Below are 24204 nucleotides of genomic sequence, written 5' to 3'. Positions count from 1 at the left end.
ATCATTAACATCTATTATTCCACATAGGGAGTACTTTACAATGAGCCACTTTTCAATTTTTTCCATTAAGCGATTTCGGATATATAGAGGTGCAAGGTTTTTCGTTTTTTCCCAAGATGGCACATGTACCACGTGACCTATGACGTCATAATTATAATTGAAATATTCTACAGGAGGCCTATGGTGAAAATTTTGTGTCTATCGGACGAACAGTTGCAGAGAAAATGAATTTTAAAGGGAATAAACCCACAAAATGCCGGTGGAAGGGACCGACATACATACGGACAGCCAAATGCTGTTCCAGATGGCATTGCCCCAAGCCTAAGGGCTACGCTGTTATATATATATATATTATTTAAAAAAAAAAAAAAAAAAACCCCTTAGCACATACACATGGGAAGGATAGGTTCAGACTCAAAGTTTGGGAAGAACTCGCAAAAGCTTGAGCAAGAAGTTCAGTGACGTGACGGGATGTGACAGACACTGCACAGATATGCGTACTGTATATTAAATACTTGACCTGACCACCACGTAGTTCAAAGCATCTCACCACTGGACGCAAACACCACATAATTCAAAACACCTTTAACCAACACGTTATTTCACTCTCCATGAAATGGAGAGTAACCTATTATTTCTGCTAGAGTTTTGCTTATTATTTATTATTCTTCCGCCCTATTTTGCACCTCCGAAAAATTCATAATTAATGTTCTCAGCAACCACTGGTCGGATTGACAGGAAATTTTCATCAAATGATCGTCTAGGCTCCGCAAATTTCTCAATGCTAATTATGACGTCATAGGTCACGTTGTATGGGCGCCATCTTGTAAAACACATTCAACTTTGCCCCTCTATCTCCGAAACGGCTCAATGGAAAAATTTGAGGAATGGCTCATTCTAAAGAACTCTTCAATGGGAACAAAAGACATGGGTATCGAGTATATTAAAAATGCTAACGTTAAGAGGTTAGAATTCGTCAAACAAAATTTTTTCTCCCCTGAAAATGAGATTTTTTTTCCCAGATGCTTAGTTAAAAAAAACTCAGAATGCAAAAAATTTCGAAGTCATACGTCACATGGTTCGGCCGCCATCTTGTTTTTCGTGAAAAACACAAAAAACCCTTTTTCTCCGCAACGGCTCAACGGATCGAGCCCAAACTTGGCAAACATATTGGCACACCCATGACGAACAAAAAAGCCTCCGAGCACGATGTCATCTGACACATGGTTTCAGAGTTATGACGTTTTAAAGCTCAAACTAGAAATGGTATCACCTCCATAATTTGGGAAGATATCGAGTGGAAACTTTACACAAAGGTTCCTCATCGGGGGATGTTTCAATGTTATTGAGACGTTTTGATAAGTCACATGGTTTGGCCGCAATAAATAATGGAAGGTAAATTTTAAAAACCTTCTAACTCTTGAACCACTGCATTGATCGACTTGAATTTTTAATGCAATGTAGCTCTCATCAACCGGAACAAGTGTACAAAATTTCAAAATGAATGGATGTATGGTCTCGAAGCTATAAGTCTTTATTGTTGAAAGAAGAAGAAACGCATCATTTTGTCCTTCCAGGCCATGATCACGATCACATGACCTCTCGCGGTTATTTGAACCTCAAATAAAATTCCAATTGAAGGTTTGTCAACAGCTGAGGTATATATATATATATATTTTTTTTTTTTGTATACTGAATCGAGGCTCGTGAAAGAGCTAACATTTATTTCACAAACAAATCAACCAGACAAACAAAACATACAAAAAGATGGAGCGGAAGACAAGATGGGGAGAGGAGGGAAAGCACACAAACACAACACCTGAGAGCAGGGAGAAGCACGGGAGGGAGGGCCTGGGCGGAGGAGGTGTGTGAAGGGGGGGGGGGGGGGGTTAGGGTTATTGTTTGAACAAGATTTATTTACACTATTCACAATGATTCCAGAAAAAGGGGACACAGAGCAGCCTTATACAGTCTTACTTAATACCCAGGACAAACGGGCCCGTCACACACACACACACACACACACACACACACACACACACACACACACACACACACACACACACACACACGGCTTGCAGCTGCAGGATGATGGTCCGCGCATCCAGGGATGGCTCTCGTGCAGCTCCCTCCGGTCTCCGGCTCGTCCCGTGCAGCTGGATCCAGGAGAAGGGAGGAGCTCGTAGTGCGCCGTTTGGACGCACAGGGTTATTACGGGGTGAACGGTAGGGGGTGGGCTCTGGTGCGGTTGGCGGTTAATCACTGGCCGCGTTTACTCGTGTGGCTGGAATATTCGCTATTCGCCACCGGCGCGTTTGGCTGTGGCCGCGTACTCGTACCGCCAACGCCTCTTCTTCTTCCCCTCTGGTGCGTACGTAATATGGCGAGTTACAGTTCAAAGCTTCAAAGCGCTATCGCAACGAAGTTCTCCCAAGTCCTTCTCCCTCAAAGTCCTCTCGATATGCGCTCGCTGTAAAAGTCCTCTGGTAGCAGGTCCTCTGGTAGCAATTCCTCTGGTAGCAAGTCCTCTGGTAGCAAGTCCTCTGGTAGCAAGTCCTCTGGTAGCAATTCCTCTGGTAGCAAGTCCTCTTCAAGGGCTTTGTGCAGCGACTTATATAGGCATGCCCCGCGAACCTTCTCAAACTTACCAGACGCGCCTCACCACAACCTCTCACACCATGCCGCTAGAGCCCTGATTGGCTGGTGGCTCTTACTGTCATCGCCTCTGACGCTCTGCCTCGACTCCGCCCCTACCTCAACGCCGGCCCCACCCTTTTTAGGCCTAACTCGTGTTACTCGACTAGTGGACAGCCAATGCTTAACAAACTGAGCGGGCAGCCAATGCTTAACAAACTGAGCGGGTAGCCAAATGGGCCACGGGATGGATTCCGCCCATCAAGGTGGAATTGGAGGGTGGACGCAAAATGAACGGGACCTAATCTCATGTCTTTACACAACGCAGATATTATTAGGGGAAATGGCCTATACTTACACATACTATGACATAACTAATACTACAAGTGGGCCTACGTGTTGCTCGTGGACTAACTATGGGGGGAAACTATGGGGGTATTTATTGAAGTCATATGTACAATCTCAAAACCGCAACAATATATATATATATATATATATATATATATGTATATATATAATCAGTACAAATATATATACAGTGCCTCGAGAAAGTCTACAGCCCCTTTCAAAATTTTCACATTTTTGTTGCCTTATAGCCTGGAATTAAATTGCATCAAATCGGACTTTTTACACCTTTATTTACATATTGTAACCCACAACTTCAAAGTTAAAAACAAAGTCTAAAATTTCAGAAAATTTATCAAAAATATAAAACTAGAATATCTTGGTTGGACAAGTGTCCACCCCACTTATAATAGCAATTGTAAATTAGCTCAGGTGTAACCAATCAGCTTCAAAATCACACACCAAGTTAATTGGCCTCCACCTGTGTTATATTGTAGTGATTCTGATGACTTCAGAATAAAATCAGCTGTTCCTGTAGGATTCCTCTGCTGGGTAGTACATTTCACAGCAAAGACTCAGCCATGAGCACCAATGAGCTTTCAAAAGAACTCCGGGATAAAGTTTTGGAAAGGCACAGATCAGGGGACGGGTATGAAAATATTTCAAAGGCCTAGAATATCACTTGGAGCACAGTCAAGCCAGTCATTAAGAAGTGGAAGATGTATGGTACCACGAAGACCCTGCCTAGATAAGGCCGTCCCTCAAAACTGGATGACCAAGCAAGGAGACTGATCAGAGAAGCCACCAAGAGGCCAATGGCAATGTTGAAAGAGCTACAGGCCTTTATGGTAAAGACTGGTCACTGTGTGCATGTAAAAACAATATCCCAAGCACTCCAAGCCTGGCCTGTACAGTAGGGTGGCAAGAAGGAAGCCATTACTAAAAAAAAAGCCAACCTTGAGTCTTGTTTGAGGTATGCAAAAAACCATTCCGGACATTCTGAAGCCATGTAGTTTTGTGGTATGTAGTGTGGTCATGTAGCCAATCATAAGTTTTGTGGTCTCACGAAACCATAATTGAACTTTTTGGCCTAAATGCAAAACGTTAGCCCCAGTCCCACTGTGGCGATTTTTTTAGCGAACCACAACGATCTGGCATTCGTGGAGAAAATCGCTTTGGATGTTCCGATTCTTTTTAGTTCGTTCTTGTTCTATTAAACTTTCCTTGCGCATCGTGCAGATCGTCTCGATTCGCGGAGGCGCTACGACAGTTTTGAAATGTTCAAAACTGTCGTTGTGCCGCAATGATTTAATCACATTCGCCCATTGTCGTTGTGTATTCGCGTGTAATCCTTCCTCTTATTTGCAATTCTTTGTGACTCTCACCGCTTTGTTGTTAAGATCGCCGCTTTCTGTTGTGGTTCTGGTTCAATTTCTGCCGCGAGGAGAGAAGACACAGAACGGTGGTAGGACGACCTGACTCGATGCGCAATGAGAAAGAACGACGGTTGTTGGTAATCGCAGAAAGCAGAGAAGATTAAGAACGAACAGCTATGCAACAAAGCAACAAGGCACAAGGAGTTACAACGACTGTATGAGATGAAGAAAGAATACAGAACGACCATGACGATGTAGAACGGTATATAACGATGCAAGTACACCCAGCACGATTTTGGGTACGAGGGGTATATAAGAAGGGCCCGATTCTCCTCTAAGTCAGTTTCCAGAGTAGCTCACATCACTGTGGTTCATCACTATGTGGTTCTTAAAGTCACTGTGCCTCCTGTGGGTTGTCATCCACACCCCTCTTCAGAGACTACAACTAGCACATGACCTCCTGCAGGTTATTAGTTACATGAAATTATTAAAAAATAATATATAACATCATGCTAGCCCAGTACTTTTGTATCATTGACAGCTAGGGCTTTCATACAGTATCATTCACTCTACCTACATATTTGTTGCAGGTCCAGTTACAGAATGTTCAGAACAACCATGGTGTCGCCCACCTGGTCCAACGTGGAAGGAAATGTTCTCAAGGACTGGTGAAGCGCGACGGAAATGCACAGTATTTATAGCCTCCGAACAATTCGTACTGCATCGTTCTGACACGTTCCAGTTCTTTCCAGTTTGTTCTCGTTAGTTGCGCTTCCGTTCTCCATCTACCTGTTCTGTTGCGTTTCGTAACAGGTCGTTGTACGTCTTCGCCTACTTCGTGTTACTTCGGCTCACACGTCGCACTGCCTCGTTCTAGTTCTTTCTGCGTCGAGTTTATTCTACTACATTGGTTGCTAATCAAGTTGATTCGCAAATATTGTCCTGTTGATTCGTTCCTCAACCAGATCTGGCAATCCCGGTGGCATTTTTTGAAATTATTCGTGGCCTAAATCGTTGTAACAATTTCGTACTGTTTCCTTGTAGTTCGCTTTAAAAATCGCCACAGTGGGACTGGGGCTTTACATTTAGCGTAAACCCAACACAGCACGTCACCCAAAAAACACCATCCCTACTGTGAAGCATGGTGGTGGCAGCATCATGTTATGGGGATGTTTCTCATCAGCAGAGACTGGAGGACTTGTCAGGATAGAAGGGAAAATGGATGGAGCAAAATACTGAAAAATCCTAGAGGGAAACTTGCTGCCCTCTGCAAGAAAGTAGTAGGTACAACATTTTTTTATAGGTATGAAGAAGCATTAAATATATTTCTCTAGCACTTTCATATATTAGAATTGTGTGAGCAAATCAGTCTCTTCATGTTTTTGTTGAGTCAGCATCAGTGTGATGAGATGAAGAGGTTGTAAACATGAAATGTGTTCACAATTCAAAGCGAGATTAATGGATAAGCATTTACAGTGAAAATTCAAGTTATAATTAATGTAGTTCAGGGAAGGAAAGAGGTTATTTCAAAAAGTACTGATGTTTGCAAAGAAAATGAGGGTTTCAAAACTTTGCATTGATAGTTTCAGGGCTAGATTACATGTGGCTAAGATTCTTTGAAGAAGGCAAGAGAAGAGATAAGTGCAGCGTAATAAGTAATCAAAATTCCTCCTGGAGCAAGAATGCAGTCGATTCCTAGCAAAAGCACTATCTGAGTTCAAAGAAAAAGTCTAAATATTTAATAAATACCAGGGAAGACATGTGAATATTACTAAGGGTTGAGAGATAGTTGGTTTGTGGAGATCTATATTTAACTACTCAATGATCTTGTGAACAGTACTTGGAAAATTAAAATCACCTGTATCATCTTGCGTTGGTAATGATCACGAATGAATAAGTAAAATAAATTGACATTTTAGAGAAAACTAGCTCCTGAAAATGCAAATTCAGATCATTGTGTGATGTGTGACAAGCAATTACTGGGAAGCTATAAACTTGTGATGACAGCAGGATTAGAAACAGCCCGAAAGAAATGAAAGGCAAAGACCTTAAAGCATTTGAAAAATGTACGATGGTGTACATTAAGCAGGTGCCAAAACATCAATAAATGTCAGATCATATGAGGCTCATCCGGACCTTCCCTTTTGATTAAAGGGAATATCTAACATACCTGTCCGTGAAATAGAAATCGACTAATATTGAATCAAAAGAGAACGCAAACTTTTTTTCAGGAAGTGTCAGTTTGTGATTGGTGACGTCGATAGAGAAGAACGTCAGACAGAGTGAATGTGAAATATGTTGCGGACAGCAGCGATTCAGTACAGGTCGACTGCGACCGATCATGGTATAGTGGCTACCCAAACGAACCATGCAACGACTAACCACCTGACCCACAGACAAGCTCCGCACAACGGGCTGTGCCTGCCATGCCCTCTGGCATTGGTGAAAGCAGATTCAAACTGATAATACCAATGAAAATGGGCCCCCAATCCTCAATTGCATCACACACAAACCCAACAACTTAAGCATTTAGGTCGGCTGAAGTCCCCCACCAGAAGCACAACGAGGCACAGCAACCAGCTACTCACTCCTCTCCCCAGACGATGAGGCTATGGAGCTTGAGCATCTTCCTGGGCCGAGCAGCAAGGGGAAAAGCATAAAGGTTCGAGACTACAATGGAGGCCGTATGGGAGACTGCATCTGGCTGTACTGATAACGTGAACTGTGAGTCCTGAGTCGGGCTGTTTTTGTATGCCTTTCCATGCTTCAAGAAGCAGATTGGACCCATTGGCGGTGTGCCGGATCGGAGGCCATGTGGTTGAATTTGTGTGTTGTTTGGTTGGGGTAAAGCCATACATCTTTATATAATGATCATCCAGGTGGTGCTTCTGTATTGTATGGGTTATATCAAGAAGTGTTCTTTGCCATCTGCTATCACTTTACCCTAATTCTCCTATTTGAGCACATTGCTCCTGATGCAGAAGACCCAGGGTTCAAAATCCAATCTAATGTGTTAATTAGTCCATTATTTGCTAATGTTCTTTAATTCCCATAAAAGTAAACCGACGACTCTTCATTTCCTTTTCCATCATTAATAAAAATAAAAACTTTAGAGTTGGAGAGAGAAAAATGAGGTGCGAAGACAAATGCCGGTGTAGTTAAACAATCGATGACTGAGAACATCAAGTACATGCAATGTCATAATATGGATACCATCTTTTAAAATTGCTGCATAAACGTGAAATAGGAAGCACATGACAATAAACTGCTTTGTCTATTGCACTGATAGATCATAGACAGCGTGTTGTGTGATCGTTATGTCATTGTTGGTCAATAACCATTGTCCCACTTGGTCGCTGACCCACAACAGTGATTGGATTTCATCTATACTACAAGAGATGTTTGTCTGTCTGTCGCCATCGTTCTCAGAGAAGGCCAAACAAATCTTCGTCAAACTTTCAGAGGTTCATCAGTGAGGGCCAGGGAGTGTTTTAGGCAAATATATATATATTTTTTGAAATTTTTGAAAAAAAAGTTTGTATTTTTTAAATTAAATCTCACTATAGTGCCTAAAAGCCTTTGTAGCTTTGTGAAAGGTAATATTAAATGACCCCATTCCTTTGTGGGTGTATGGAGGTGTTTTAGGCCCACATACAAATTTTTTAAAAATCGAATTTTTGGGGGGATTTCTTCCAATTTCCAACAGGATTAGAACAGCACCGTTAAACGCCAGGTACCCCTGCTAGCACTAGATAAAGTCTCTCAAAGGGATGCGATCAGCTCACTCGGAGGGTTGGGCACCTGCGCCATGCTAATGACAATCAAACTGCCAGAAACACATGTTTGCAGGTGATGCTCCTCCCGGGTGATCCCACCCTAAATAATAATCAAGAATGCCACCTTCTCGAATAACACTATAGTACACTCCAACACAAATATGACAAGATAAATGGCATTCAGCTAAAGTGACTTCATTCCGTTGAAGATTCAGCTGTGTTCTGCTGAATAGCCTTCGCATAGTGCACAGCGTTTGGTTCTATTCAAAGAGTTGTCCCTGTTGTCCCATTAATTTATATTCACTCACTTTTGTTCAAACGTTCTCAGAGGCTAGATGATGTAAATGGGCTATAATCCATGCCATCCTTTGTTCTAAATGCAGGGATCTGCCATGCCATGCCGTTCAGGCCGTGTAGATAGCACCACAGTATTTGTAATCCTGATTGATCCATTCCAAACCATCTCGATCCATCCAGTTTCCCGCACCAGTTTATATACAAGTGCAAAATAAAACCCCTACCTTTTGGGAAGTGCCACCATTTTAGCCATAATCATTTTAAAAGTTTTCGTATCCAGATCTGGATCTAAACCAAAATGGAATAAATTCGTCCTTGTCGCACACCCAACCTGTCCACCAAGCTTTGTCCAAATCCATCCATAACTTCTTGAGATATCGTGCTCCATATCGCTTCTGGCCCTATCACTCAATGGTGAAGAATCGCTTAAATTTTCCGTGTCCAGATCCTGATCTTCTGCAAAATCTAATCAATTCGTCCTTGTCACACACCCAACATGTCCACCATGTTTCGTCCGAATCCATGCCACCATAGCCCCCCCAACCATCCAACCCCAATTTGTCTTTTTTTTAAAGATCAAGAGCCCGTGCCCAAAGGAAAACTTTTGGAAAAAAAAAAAAAACTCGAGCAAATACCGATGATTTATGAATCTGGCGACAAATCAGACAAACAGAATGTTTTGCAACAGCAACTTTCTTTCCCAATTCTACTTCATCTTCAATAAACAGTTATCTTGATATACCTTTTCAATGACAAACATGAGCGGAGTGGGAAATGAGAGGTTGTTTTTCCTTTTGTTTGCCAAGAACGCATGGCAGATGAAGCGAGCGCATGAAAAACTGCACCGAGGTACCCCCACGTGTTTATTAATTATTATTTTAGGATGATTAGGGTTTGGGCCCAAAGGCGGAAAATTCACAAAATGATTTTCAAAGCCATCGTTCTAACTTACAAAGAAGCGAGTCCACCTCCGGAGCTGCCACCTTCCTGTCTTTCTTTCCCGATTCTCCATAGTTTTCAAAATGCCGCTCACGATTCCATAACTTCCAGTTCACAATTTATACTCGTTTGTCGTAACAAGAACCTCCGAACCAACGAGTATGACGCAGTCACGTCGCCAACTTGCGTAAATGTAGAATCCCACTTATGGACAGCTTTAGTGCATCCAAGTTTATATTCTAGGTATGATTATACCTATTCCTTATTCTGGCACAAATTCGGTACTCTTCACCTTCACATCTTTTTCAGGTCACTGAGTCTACGAGGAGGCTTCCTTAATGAACATAAAATAAAATTGGTACACTTAACTCATATGTTAGCCGGGTGTTGGCTTAGCGGTTAGGGTGCCGGCTTGGGATCCTAGGATCCTGGGTTAGAATCCTGATTGATTGGGTTGACGCCAGGGGGGTTGACTCAGCCTGTCATCCTTCTGAGTTCGGCAAATTGAGCACCAGTTCACTGGTAATTCCCTGTTTGTCACAAGAGCTGGCAGCAGGAAGGGCATCCGACCATAAAACATTGCTTCACAAAGGGGACCACGGTGCCGAAAAAAGGCCAACCCCCGCTCTGTGGGGAAAAATGGCCTCTAAAGGTGGTTTACTTGACTCGTCTGTCACTGTTATGGTACAATGTGTTTGAAAACAATCACAAATAAGTTGCATCTCTGTGGGTGCTATAAGAGTGGTTACGGAACGTTTGAGTCGATGAGATTAGAATTTTGTGTACTTCACCATGTTAGCTTCCTCAAGGAATATGAAAAATTGCAATTTTAATAGAGTTTATGCTATATTTCTAGGCCAAACCTTTGCATTGTCAAATAAACTTCTCTTTAGTGATGGAGAAGTACATGTTATTTACTGTAAGCAAATTAGAAACTAGAACTGCACTCAGTAGGGCGCATACCTCTGCAAGGCTAGACAGTTTACGTTTCGTGACCCACTGATAGGCCGAATCTGCATCCAGACCAGAACCAAAAATCGAATCGGCTTTTTCTTGTCATCTAACCAACTCATCCACCAAGTTTCGTCCAAATCCGTAAATAACTTTTTCAGATATTACTGTGTATCATTTTGGCCCAATATCTCAACGGTGAGGAATAATTTTAAAAGTTTTAGTATCCAGACCCAGATCTAAAACGAAAATGAAATCAATTCGTCCTTGTCGCACACCCAACCTGTCCACCAAGTTTTGTCCGAATCCATCCATGACTTTTTGAGATGTGCTATATATCGTTTCTGGCCCTATCACTCAATGGTGAAAAACTAGCAACGGTACCCGCCCTAAGGGCGGGGCTTCAATTGGGAGGCCCAACTGAAAAGGCAAAATATCAGAAGGCTTTTTTTTAATTTTAAACGATTCATATAAACATCTGTTGAATCATATCACACGCAAATCATCAAAATCTAAGCAGTACACGGCGCCCATTTTGAAAAAAGATTGAATTCTGCAAAACGGAAGCGGCCGCCACACGTCTTTCTCAGTCGCACGTTTATATGTGAAGAGTGCGTGCCGAATCTGTAACACGGAAGCGGCCGCTACACCTGTTTCTCAATCGCTTTGCACACGCTGCCGTGTTACTTCGGAGCGCACGTTTATATAGGAAGGGTTCGTCAGGAGTCGATCTACCCTCTCCTGGTATGTAGAATTTCAATAAAAGCCACATCACTGTTCATATCAGTAAATATTATTCCATCGTGTTAGGAAAAACTGGAAAATTGGAAAACTTGGAAAACTTGGAAAAACAATATGCCCTATTTTACTCCCAGGTGTCCCAGGAATACACACCCAAAATATCGTTGCGATCGGTTCAGCCATTTTTGCGTTACCTTCGAATGGACAGACGGACATTTGGTGAATTATAGTAAGATTGCGTAAAAAGTTTTCGTATCCAGATCCTGATCTTCACCAAAATCTAATAATTTCGTCCTCGTCACAAACCCAACCTGTCCACCAAATTTCGTCTGAATCAGTCTACAACTTTTTGAGATATGCTGTTCACAAACAGACAGACAGAAAAACATACAAACGTGTGAAAACATAACCTCCGTCCATCTTTTGTGGTGGAGGTAATAAAAGTATTGGGTGCTATTTTCTGTAAATTGCTGTTGAAGTATTGGAATATATTCAGCCCTGCTCCCCCCCAAATTGCCTACTCTATTAGCTTCATACTTTTCATCTCATGAATCCGTGCCAGAATTAAAGTGCATGAATTAAAGTCACATTCAAATCGAATATTCATTAATTGGAATAGTCCGTGGAATGAATATATTTATCTTTACGGGACAAAGCTGTATTATGGTAATGTTTTGTTCCCCAATGTCTGTCTGTCTGTGTCTTTTTCCTGTCTTTTCAAATAAATTGTTTTTAAATCTCCATCTGCATTTGATAATATGTGTAAGCAGTAGGGTTTCCTTTTGTTTTCTGGATGTACCTCATTTGTTCCATCTGGATTCTAATCTGCATCAGATGAATGAGAGTTTGTGTCTTTGGCATTGGATGCAATGGATGTGCCAGGTTGGTGGATATTATACAGACATGGGTTGCACCAAAGGATCTCTTGTTATCCTCACCATTCCACCTTGTTAAAATTCATAACGCCGCATTAAATTGGATGGAGCGTCGTGTTCAGTGTCAGTAATGACCAGGTAAATATAAAGAAAATTATCATGCAGTGGCTTAGCGGTCAGGTTTTTATTTATTTATTTTTTTTATTTTTTTTTGTATACTGAATCGAGGCTCGTGAAAGAGCTAACATTTACTTCACAAACAAATCAACCAGACAAACAAAATATATAAAAAGAGGGAGCGGAAGACAAGATGGGGAGAGACGGGGAAGCACACAACCACAACATTTGAGAGCAGGGAGATGTGTGGAAGGGAGAGGGCTTGGGGGGAGGAGGAGTGGGAAGGGGGGGGGGTGGAGGGAGAAGTATAAAACACAAGGACACCAAGGACTTCCAGGACAGAAGTTGGTATTTCAAAAAAGTGGAATTGGGGTGAAATTAGCGGGGGTAGAAAAGATCAAGGTTTTGGATGGGGGAAGATAAGAGATGGTGGTGAACAGCTGTTTTAAAGTCCTGGAGGGTGGAGTGGGATTGAAGAGAGTGAGGGAGTTTGTTCCAGAGGCGGGAGAAAAGAGGACTGAAGGAGTGAAGGTGAGCAAAGAGTCTTGATTTTGGCAGTTTGACCATAAGAGGGTTGCAGGCAGATCTTGTGCGACCTGTAGGAATATTTGCGGGACAGAGCCCAGAGAGAGCTGGGCGGCAAGGGCAGAGAGGAGTCGGTAGAAGATGGAAAGACCACCAACCTGCCTGCGGTGAGTGAGTGAGAGGCCCTTGGAGTTAGCTTCATCGCGGGAGATTCCAATGATTCTGAATGCTTTGGTTTCAACAGGGTGAAGACGAGCTAGGTGTGAGGCAGGAGCACCAGCCCAGAGGGGAGAGCAGTATTCCATTGAGCTGCGGATAAAAGCCTTGTATGTGGTGAGGAGCTCAGGTGTGCCAAGGAAGGACTTCGCACGACGGAGGATGCCCAGTCGGCGACTGGCTTTGGAGGCCAGATTTGAAATGTGGTTTTCCCAGGAAAGATCATGGCAGATAGTGAGACCCAAAAGCTTGAGTGACAGAACTTCTTGGAGAGGATTATTCAGAAAGTGGATGGGAGTGTTGTCCAGTCGGTCTTTTCGGAGAGACATCGTAAGAGTGTGAGATTTGTCAGGATTGAAAGACATGTTCCACTTGTTTGCCCAGTCTGTGATTTTGTCCAGGTCTGCAGAGAGTGAGGAGGCAGCAGACTGCCGATCTGAGGGATGAAGAATGGAGCGACAGAGAGTAGAGTCATCAGCAAAGAGATACAGAGGATTTTCAAAAGAGTCAGAGAGATCATTGATGAAGACCAGAAAAAGCACAGGGCCCAGAACACTGCCTTGTGGAACTCCAGCCTGAACAGGAGGAGGAGATGAGAGAAACCCATTCAGGGCCACACGTTGACTACGACTAGAGAGGAAGTCCGCCAGCCATGCGTGGAGATTTCCATGGATACCAAAAGAGGAGAGTTTGGTGAGCAGAGCGGGGTGCCAGACCGTATCGAAGGCACGTGATATGTCAAGGGAGACTGCTCTAATTTCCTGTTTGGCATTGAGGACGTCCATCCATTGTTGAGAAAGCAGAAGCAGCATGTCCAGAGTAGAGTGTCCAGGTCTGAAACCAAATTGATGATCAGAGATCAAGCCATTGCAGAAGAGGAAAGATTTCATATCTGAAGCAATGATGGATTCCATGACTTTGCTGATAATTAGGAGAAGGCTGATTGGTCTGTAGTTGCTGGGATCTGTTTTTGCACCTTTTTTGTGCAAAGCGGTGATGTTGGCAGATTTCCAAGCAGATGGAAGATGACCTTGAGCAAAAGAGAGGGTGAAGAGAACAGAGAGAGGGAGTGAAAGAGCGGAAGAACAGGATTTTAGGACCCGTGGGCTGATGCCGTCAGGTCCAGTTGCAGAATCCGAGTCGAGGGTTGACAGAAACTTTTCCACCTTGTCAGGAGGAAAGGACACAGAGTCCAGGAGCAGCTGGGTACGACTGGGTACGGTGGGTACAGAGAGGGATGGGTTTGGGACACAAGATTTAGAGGCAAACACAGAGTTGAGGCATTCAGCTTTTTCACGTGCGGAGTCAGCCGTGTGGCCATTTGAGGTGAGGGAGGGGATGGAGGGGGAACAAACACCAGAAACAGATTTGACCAGACGCCACCAGGATTTGGAAGAGGGAGACAGATAAGAGAGTTCGGTCCTGAGAATGGAGAGATATTGTTTCCTGGCTCTCCTGAGGGTGGACACACACTTGTTTCGGGCTTTGTGAAAGGAAATGAGATTTCCTGCCGTTGGATTTGCTTTCCAGGAGACGAAAGCAAGTTGTTTCTGTGCAATAGCCTCACCACAAGATTCCGTGTACCATGGACGGGAGGAAGGGTATGACAACAGAAGACGAGATGGGATAAATCTGTGCATGAGAGAGAGCAGTTTGCTTTGGAAGAATTCCCAGGAAGAATTTATGTCAGAGGCAGTAGAGATGGGAGACCAGTCCAGATGATTGATGGCTGCTTGAAGACCATGCCAGTTGGCCTGAGTGAAATGCCAGACTCGTCGACGCTGAGGAGGCTCTCTGAGAATGGTCAGAGAGATGACCACTTTAACAAGCACATGATCAGAAGAGCCGATTGGAGCAGAAGAAGAGCAGCAGACATTTTCAGGGAAGTTAGTCAGAACCAAGTCCAGAAGAGAAGATGCTCCGTTGACTGAAATCCGGGTCGGGAAATTGACAGATTGTGTCAGTCCCAGTGAGTCACAGAAGTCCTTTGCTGAAGAGCCATGGCTGGTGAGAGAGGGTACCCACACCCAGCCAACTGGCATGGTGACAGTTGAAATCACCACATATGAGGAAGAGAGAGTTGGGATGGGTAGATAGAAGTTGGTCCATATTATCAGACAGCGAGATGTAGATGGAGTCATCACTGTTTGGTGGATGGTACAACACACATATGAACAAAAGGTGGGAGCGAAGGGGAAGCCGTAGCCAAAGGTATTCCTGGGGGTGAGGTGGAGAGAGGGCAGTGCAGGGCGAGTGAGGAAGAGAGTTTTTTTATAAAGATAGCAACCCCACCTCCAGGACAAGGCTCAGGTCTATCATACCGGAGGAGGGAGTAACCTGGGAGAGATACCAAGGAATCAGAGACATCATGAAGGAGGAAAGTTTCTGTTAAGCAGATCACGTCTGGTTTGTCAGAAGCAACCTGTATGGAGAGATCAGACAAGTTTGAGCGAAGGCCCCGGATGTTTGAGGTCCATACTGTTAAGGAAGAGGAAGGGGGAGCATCGGATACAGAACAGGGGGGGGGGGGGGGAGCGGTAGGGTAAGATGTGGAAGAGGAGGAAGAGGTAGGGAGAGCTGTTGAAGGTGTGTCGGAGATTACAGAATAGCTTGGAGAAAGGGAAGAATGGGGCAGACAAAAGGTTTGATGGTGATTGGGAGAGGCGCAGTGAGGTGTTATTTGACGAGGGGGAAGAGCGAGGCAGAAGGTTGAGGGAGATGAAGGTGAAAGTTGGAAGGGGGAAGAAGCGGGGAGGACGCTTTGAGGGGGAGGGGTGAGAGGGGAGTCTAGGAGGGGAGGAGCGAAGGAGAGTCTCGGAGGGGAGGGGTGTGGGGGGAGATTTGAAAGGAATGGGTGATTGGGAAGATTTTGAGGGGAGGGGCAAGGGGGAAGATTTGAAAGAGATGGGTGATGGGGATGATTTGGAGGGGAGGGGCAAGGGGGTAGATTTAGAGGGGAGGGGTGATGGGAAATGGGATTTTGGGGTGATGGGATTTTGAAAAATGTACGATTAATGGGAAACGAACATTTATTGCAAAATGAGTTTCTTGAGACATTCGAGTCAAAAATACGTTTGAGGACGCTGGAGGGAGGATGGAGTGCTGGAGAGTTTAGGGTATGAATGAAAGATGCACTACAAGAGATGGAATTTTTTTTTGGAATGAATGGATTTGGTGAGCAAGTCGAAAGCATCCTTTTATAGAAGAAGAAGAAAAAGGTGTTATAGAATATGACAGAATATAGGTCTTCAGGGTTCAGATGAGACATTTTTTAACAACATGATCACAAACAACGTGGTCGAAGATCGAACGAACAAATAAGAACGAATAAACGAATAAGAACAGAAGGAAATGTTTGTTTTTTTTGGGTTTTTTTGAGATTTTAAAACAAGGAAGTATGGGATGAAAAGACCGTGAAAAACAGAGACCGGAAAGTAATTGCAGCGCGATCGGAGAACCGCTGAGACAAAAACAAAGCCTCAAGCCAAGGTCGGACACGGTAGCCTAGTACTACACTTAGGCCTCAGAATACGCCATAAGAAAGACCGACGATTCTGTACACAGGTATGAAAAACCAACGCCAAGAATACTATTAAAGACACCCCAATAGGTACATACAAGACCAGTTTCGACAAAAACACAATTGTGAAAAGTTACTTAACTTCGAAAGCGAGCGCGCATGGACAGCTTTGAAGAGACGAGACCTCCAATCTTGCGCATGCGCATGCGCATTGGAGACCGGCTTGGGATCCTGGGTTCGAATCCCGGTCGATCGCTGAATTAACGCCAGGGGGGTTGACTCAGCCTGTCATCCTTCCGAGGTCGGAAAATTGAGTACCAGCTTGCTGGGATGAATGATCCCGGTGTGTACCCCGGTTTAGAATAGGTACACCGTATCCCTGCGCATCGTAAGAGCGTGACCAAGGGTTGGCATCAGGAAGGGCATCCGGCCATAAAAACATTGCCTCAAACAGGGAACCATGATTGTCATGGGGCCCGCAAGGCTAACCCCCGCTCTAGCGGGGAAAATTGCCTTAAAACGATCATTCATTCATATATAGTGGTACCAGGAATTGGAATAGTCCGTGGAATTAATCAGGGCCTGGTGATTAGTCAGTCAAAGACAGAGTACATGAGATGTACTGTGAGTTGTGAAAAGGTAAAGGGAAATGGAGTGGCGATGCAAAGGGGAAAAGATCAAGGAGGTGCACAAGTTCAAATACCCAGGGTCAGTCGTGCAAAGTAGTGCAACGGAAGGTGAGTTAGATGGGAAGATGAGCAGATCAGGATTAATGTTGGTGATCTATCTTCTCCATATCTCATCTATCTTCACAATCCACATAACACTCATCATTACCTGCATCCCTTGTTTGTCCATCTCCATCTACCTTCTCCATCCACCCTGCTATTGACGTTTCCCCTTTCTCCCACTGTTACCTTTGTTATGTTGTGGCCTGATCTATTCTGTGTCCTAGCTCTTCCACAAGCCTAGACCAAGTAAGAAAGGCTAACTGCATCTCATCTATCTTCACAATTTACCTAAGGCTACGGGAGATTGTGAAGATAGATGAGATTTATAATTATGGATTCGTGCAAGGAAGGGGAACAGTGGACGGAATTTTCATCATGAGACAGATTCAGGAAAAGACACTGGAAGGAAATAAGAAGCTGTACTGGGCATTCATAGACCTGGAGAAGGCATATTATGGGATTCCAAGACAAGTGGTGTATTGGTGTTTAAGGAAGAAGGATATGCCAGAGGTAATTGTTAGGAAATGTATGCGGCAGACAACGCTATGGACAAAAAAAAAATCGATCAAGAAAGCAAGGAATGAGCTAATTAGAGAGAAAAGATCAAGAGGATGAGAAAGATAAAAGTGGAGGGAGTTCATACAAAGAGATTTGAAGAGCATGGGATTGAGAGAGGATGATGCGAGGAACACAGGAGAATGGAGAAGGTATATCCGAGTGGCCGACCCCTAACTGTTGGGATTAAGATGCAGAGAAGAAGAAGAGGAAGAAGAACAACATCATATTTCAGGTTTTCAACTACTCTCATCAATATGATCCAAGCTATTCAGCAACACTTGACCCTGTTATCCCTCAAATACCCTGTTCTCACAGTCCATCGAGTCAGGCAAAGTGGTCTCAGCTGACAGTGTTTCTATTTGCTAGCGCGAGTCTGCATTTGTGCCAAGCTGGTCGATCGCTTCAGGGAAAACTTTATCAGTTTCATTATTTTAAAGAAGAGATCCAGTGCATCTCGAATTGGCTTGCTTGTGCAGGAAACATGTTGAAGGCACAAATAGGTACAGTAGGCCAAGCATGAACTGAAATGGCAAAGCTGTTCTCATGGGGAATTTGGGTACCCATACCACAAATCCTTTCCTCCACATTTAATGTCCCCCATCATATGCTTGACCTCAACATTAATCCAGCGTATATTGCAGCGTATCAGGACATATTGTAGGGCCTTTTGTGATAGTTTTACTGGTGATATCTGGCATCTAAAATCCCAGCGATTCCTCATATATGGTATTTGGTAGCTGTCGTCAACCAACCTCATGCAAATATTGAACTGTTCTTTGCAGGAAATATCAGTCATTTCAATGGCAATAACTGAGCCTGCTTCCTTCACTTCAGCCTGGAATTGATGTAGAACAGCAAGACCCATCTCTTGTTGAATGAATGAATATGAATGATCGTTTTAAGGCCATTTTCCCCACTAGAGCGGGGGTTAGCCTTGCGGGCCCCATGACAATCATGGTTCCCTGTTTGAGGCAATGTTTTTATGGCCGGATGCCCTTCCTGACGCCAACCCTTGGTCGCCTCTTACGATGCGCAGGGATACGGTGTACCTATTCTAAACCGAGGTACACACCGTGATCATTCATCCCAGCAAGCTGGTACTCAATTTGCCGACCTCGGAAGGATGACAGGCTGAGTCAACCCCCCTGGCGTTAATTCAGCGATCGACCGGGATTCGAACCCAGGATCCTAGGATCCCAAGCCGGCACCCTGACCGCTAAGCCAACACCAGGCTTGTTGGAAATTCATTAATCTCAGGTGACCGAGCAAGAAAAGAGGCACTCAACCAATAGCAATTCCCACATTGTTACCCGTAATAGTGTTCTCGTTTTACATTATTAAAGCGAGATTATTATAAGCCGCATTATTAAAGCAGTATCTATGTTAAAACAGTAGTGTGTGTGTGTCTGTGTCTGTGTCTGTGTCTGTCTGTTAGCAATAGCGCCACCTTTGGTGGTAGCCAGTATTGCATATCATCTTCAGTTCATTATCATGGAGTACAATGGTACTCCATATGAAAGGATGGCATGGGGGGAAATAGCCGCCCATTCGAATGTGCAAAGAATGGTACACTTAAAAACTCCAATAGAGTGAAGTCATAAGCATTTAAAATATACTCGTATAATGGAACCTTCTCAAAATTATTATATGGAGCATGAAATGTTGTAATCAATAAAATTTCTTTCAATAATGACAAAAATTCTAAAGTACATTTCCAAGAATGTGCCACAGCGCATTGCCCACCGTAGGAGGGCTGAAAAGAGCACCCACTGGATACAACAAGAACCAGAAAAATATATTTTTCCAAATAACCAACCTGTTGAAAGTCAGGATTTTGTTTCCATCATCGCCCATATGTCCAAGTAACACAGCAAATGCATTGGATGCCGCCCTTTCCAAAATGATGCAGAACGTGCTTAATTCATAGCTAGATACGCATGTCACAGGTAACCTTGTGTCCGTCCAACCTAGAAAATCTCAACGTTTACTGCGTTCAATTCAAAAATATTTCAAGTCAGAGGAAGATGTAAATTGTGAAGGCCCACTCATTTGAGCCTTCGGTATACATCATGATGCAGGCCTAGTTCTGATGTTGATGGTAGGGTGATAGATGGTGTGATCCTTAAAGCACCAGTAGGGGATGAATGCAAGAACGACTTGATACTAGAGCTGCTCATCTTCACCGGGGTGAATTTCTTATTGATGGTTGGTCATGATTTTCCAGTCACGTACACCGATTGGGCGGGGGAGTACCCCGATGCTCGCCCCCATCCCACGCACCCACAACCCCTCACACACCATAGCCAGGACTGTCTGACATTGATGTAAATCCTTGGTGGAACTGAAAGACATTCCCAGCATGACGACACCCTCCCTTACTAATGTAAGAGTGAAGAGGCTGCGGTTCATTGAAAGTCATGTTCCAATGACTGGCTAAATGCCCAGATAAAATTAACATTTCAAGCTGAGAAAGAAAAATCACGTTTTCAACAGTTAAATTTCAATAACAACGGTTATACTCTAACTGTAAATTGACCACGTTAACATCACTATAATGGAATATTGCGACATCACTTTCACAATGTAATACCATCAATCTGTCATAATTCAATACAACTTTAATTCCCCCTAATTGCAATGCTGTGGGAACACTTTAATGCTGCAAAAAATTATATTGCACAAAAAAAAGGATGATCTGCTTTGTGAGTGGCCACCACTCCACATACTACAATACATACACTTTATGCAGGTTTGGACACCATCAGTGTCTGTCTTAAGAAAAGCCATTTTAATCAGCTGCTTCCGCACAAACCATTTGATAGTCATTGCCATATTCTACTTTCTTATTTCCAGCCTCACACAACCCTCTGAGATGTCTAGCCTGGATTCTAATGTCGACCAAGGCACAAACTGTCACCCTGGTGTTTCACACGCAGGGAAAGGCATCCGTGTGTGTCCCATCCCTTGGACAGACGTTAAACTGGGTGTCTCGTCTGCCCGCATTAAGGTGGGTTTTCACGGGACACGCGAACGGTTCGCGAAGGATGCGAATGTCGAAAAAATGGCAAAGTCCAACATTCGTATTTTAGGCTCCAAAAGTTCGCCAAACATGCGCGGGGGTTCGGAAGCGTCGGCAATTGTTCGCCGGGAATTTCAAACTTTTTTGAAATTCCCGCCGAACAAAAAACGACTCCTGCGAACAATTGACGACGCTTCCGAACCCCCGCGCATGTTTGGCGAACTTTTGGAGCCTAGAATACGAATGTTGGACTTTGCCATTTTTTCGACATTCGCATCCTTCGCGAACCGTTCGCGTGTCCCGTGAAAACCCACCTTTAGTTGGTGGCACTGGCTAAATTCCAAATTCATGCATGAAGCAAAAAGGGGCGCTGCATCAGCGGCACAGCTGCACCCAATTAATGATGCAATTAGCAGGCTGAAATGAGAATCGAATGCCAGCCCAATAAGCATTTGCTATCAATAATCTTTAACCTTTAACTATCTGCCCCAACTCAGCTTTGCTCGGTCACAGACGTTCATTCAACAACCTCATCCTGGATAACACCACGCACTTCCTCCTCTCATCGCTCCAAGTCAACAAGCCCGGATTATATGTAAATATTAAAAAAAAATTAAAAATATGAACTTACAGTACACGTCAACCCGGAAGGATTTTATGGCTGGCTGCCCAATTCCGTTATCCGCACGGCAGTAGTAACGCCCGGCCTGGAGCCGCTGGATGCATTCAATGCGCAGTGTTGCATTGTACACCGTAGTCTCATACTTCTTATCCTGCACTGCTCCCGCTGTCTTCGTCCATCGTACCTGAGAAAATCCTTGGACAGTTAGTTCATGCTTGATCTAATAATGTAAATAAAAGAAGATGAAATAACATATAATATGACATAAAATAAAAAATATAAATAAAATATAAATATAAAATAAAAATATATATTAAAAAAATAATAATAATAATAAAATAATAATAAAATAAACAAATAAAATAATATGAAATAAAAAATTCCCTATCATTTATAAACCACAGCACAAGGATTGTTTCTCCAACTACAAGACCCTACAAGAATAAAGTTGTTGAGCAAATTGTTTTTCTGACAACTACATGATAGGCACAAATGTGTTTGCAATTTTCAGGATTTACAACATTTTGCATTTTTGTGTGTTTTTGTGTGTTTTGCATTTACCAAAATTGGGTGCCTAACCCACCTTGGCTTGTTTTATAAGTAAATTGAGCGTGCTTTGTCATCCACTGAAACTGAGCTTAGAGCTGTGGCGAGTTATGAATGAGTCATAAAATGGGTCGATCCATGTTCCAAGTTGGCTTCATTTGGCATTCGTGACCAGTTTCATATCGCAGCTTTCCAAAGCTCCATTCCTCAGCCTGATTATTCTGATTGAGCTGTTAGCCGATTGAGTCATTCAAGTTATTTTGAATACCATCTTGAGATTTGTTCGTCTTGGAGCATACGTGTGAAATATTCAATGTAATCTCTGACCACTGGAGCTTTAACAAAAAAAATTATTTGCGAATTAGGAGCACAATTGGGCTGGCAGGTTGGTCTAGATTCTAGAGGTCCGCACACTCACCTCTAAGCAATTTAGCCGAGGTTTGAACCTCGGCCCAGCTATAAATTGTCATCCCAGTGTTAAATAGGCAAGCCGATTCATCAATGTGTGTGCCGTGTCCTTTGTGTAGAGTAGGTGAGCTATTACCAGCACCATTAACAAATTCCTGCCCGAGCCTAAAGAGGGCATTGCATCAGCGGCACAGCCGTGTCCTCAGCCAATATTGTTACCCCACAACCTTGTGTTGCGTTCCGAAGAAGTAAAATGGAAATCATCAATGCAGACGGGGGATACGACACGATTTATTGTAATCTCCCTTTGTAATAGTGAGACTCAAAAGTATATAGATGTGGTGTTCATAACATGTTATAGATACGAGATACAATAATCCAAGAAACTCTTTTTTAATATAGCATGTATATAAAATGTCCTGACATCTGATGGCAAGTATATTAAATTAACACCCCCGATTGTAAAAATAAATAAATAATTATATATATATATATATATATATATATATATATATATATATATTGTTGCGGATATGGGATTTGCATCCATCCATATCCGCTTGTAAATATTCCCCTATTTCCTCAATACTTCCCAACTATCCCCAATCCCCCATTCCCTAGTCCCATTTTCTGTAAACAACACTCTGTAGACCCGACCTCCCCCTATTTCCCCCATTAAATGTCGTGCCCAGGTTCACCGCATCTCATGTAAGACAACTATAGGACATCTTGCTAGTTATTCTTAGTCTATGTCAGTTAAGGACTCGTTTCCATTAATTCTGACCCTTCGTTGCACCAGAATGTGATTGTATGGCACCGTTAGGAAGTTTAGGACCTCCCAATACCTCCCCGCAGCTCTTCCTCACGGTTCAGCAACAACAACAACAAAAACAACAGCAACGGCAGCGGCGTGCACAGGGAGTGCGCGTCCTCACTCCGGCTTGGTTGGTAGGGGGTGTTGGGAGGGCACGAGGCCTTCCCAACGAGCCGCCATCGAACATGTGCTCGACGGCGTTACCAAATAGGGGCTCCCTGTCAGCTCCTCGTCAAGGGCGGAGCCCGGTAACCCCCGCACCCAATGGAAGCGGCGGACCGGCCCCAGGGGGGCGGAGCCAACCAGCCGAGGGCGTGTCACTCCCCGCTGAGCATGCGCAGGAAGAGGGAGGTGACGTCAGATGCGCGCTGAGCTTGAAGCAAGAGAGACGTCCCTTCCGAGCGCTGTGACACCTCCCTGCATCTCTTGGACCGTGCTTGATCCTGTCCCCGAGCCAAGGTGCACCTTGTGCTATCAACCTACCTGTCCTTCCTGCCATCAATCCCTGTGTAAGTCTACCTTGTTCCGTTTGTCTGTGGTCTGTCTGGGATAAGATAAGACTGTAATTAAGTGCCTATCTCTTCTGTGTCTTTACCTCACTACCTTGTAATCTACCCCCTTTTCTCCACCACTGTAATTATATCCTCCTCCGGAGGTCTTGAGAACTGTACCCCTTGCGTCGTTACATCTATCCCAGTCGTTGTGTCCTTTCCATCATTGATTTAGCATAGCGCGATTTGGCCAACGTTTGGGTGGAATCGGGTGAGTTGGGGAAGAATCGGGGGAACTGTTAGGTCGCGGCAATACCACCGCTCGGTAACCACTCGGTAAATAACATCTTAACCGCGTCCGTAACAATTGGTGTCGGGAGTGAGATACGGACCCGAAGCGCGCTTAACGCGCTCAAAATTACAAGTCACCGAAATTTGATTTTGTTTTACAAAACCCGAATTTTGAAGTCGCGCTATGGGAGATCAAGACGGCTGGGTTCCGGTAGAGGAGAGTGAGGCAGGGTCGATCCAGGACCAAATTGAGGGACATGAGGAGAGCGAAGCAGTGAGGGCGGCAGGTTCGCAAAATGGCGTCCTCGCGCACGAGGTTACGGGCGCGCAAAATGGCGCCTCGCACATGGCTACGGCGACCGCGGCCGCGACCGTAGCAGCGCCGCTGGTGGATTTGAACCTTTTTTTTATA

General features: G+C 43.9%; 1 protein-coding gene across 3 annotated transcripts in view; it reads right to left on the bottom strand.

Annotated features, from left to right (window-relative positions):
* The window catches only part of MDGA2 (MAM domain containing glycosylphosphatidylinositol anchor 2), a 504155-nt gene that overhangs the window by 362717 nt on the left and 117234 nt on the right, over nucleotides 1–24204 (bottom strand). For all 3 annotated transcript variants that reach the window (XM_068130811.2, XM_068130813.2, XM_068130814.2), the window contains exon 3: nucleotides 21252–21426. In XM_068130811.2, coding sequence (XP_067986912.1) covers nucleotides 21252–21426 — 175 coding nt within the window. The remainder of the gene's footprint in view (nucleotides 1–21251; nucleotides 21427–24204) is intronic.

The sequence above is a fragment of the Myxine glutinosa genome, chromosome 11, assembly GCF_964187855.1.
Source record: "Myxine glutinosa chromosome 11, kmMyxGlut1.1, whole genome shotgun sequence".
Taxonomy (NCBI): Eukaryota; Metazoa; Chordata; class Myxini; order Myxiniformes; family Myxinidae; genus Myxine; species Myxine glutinosa.
The sequence above is the reverse complement of the archived record's forward strand: the minus strand, read 5'-3'. Positions and strand labels throughout refer to the sequence as shown.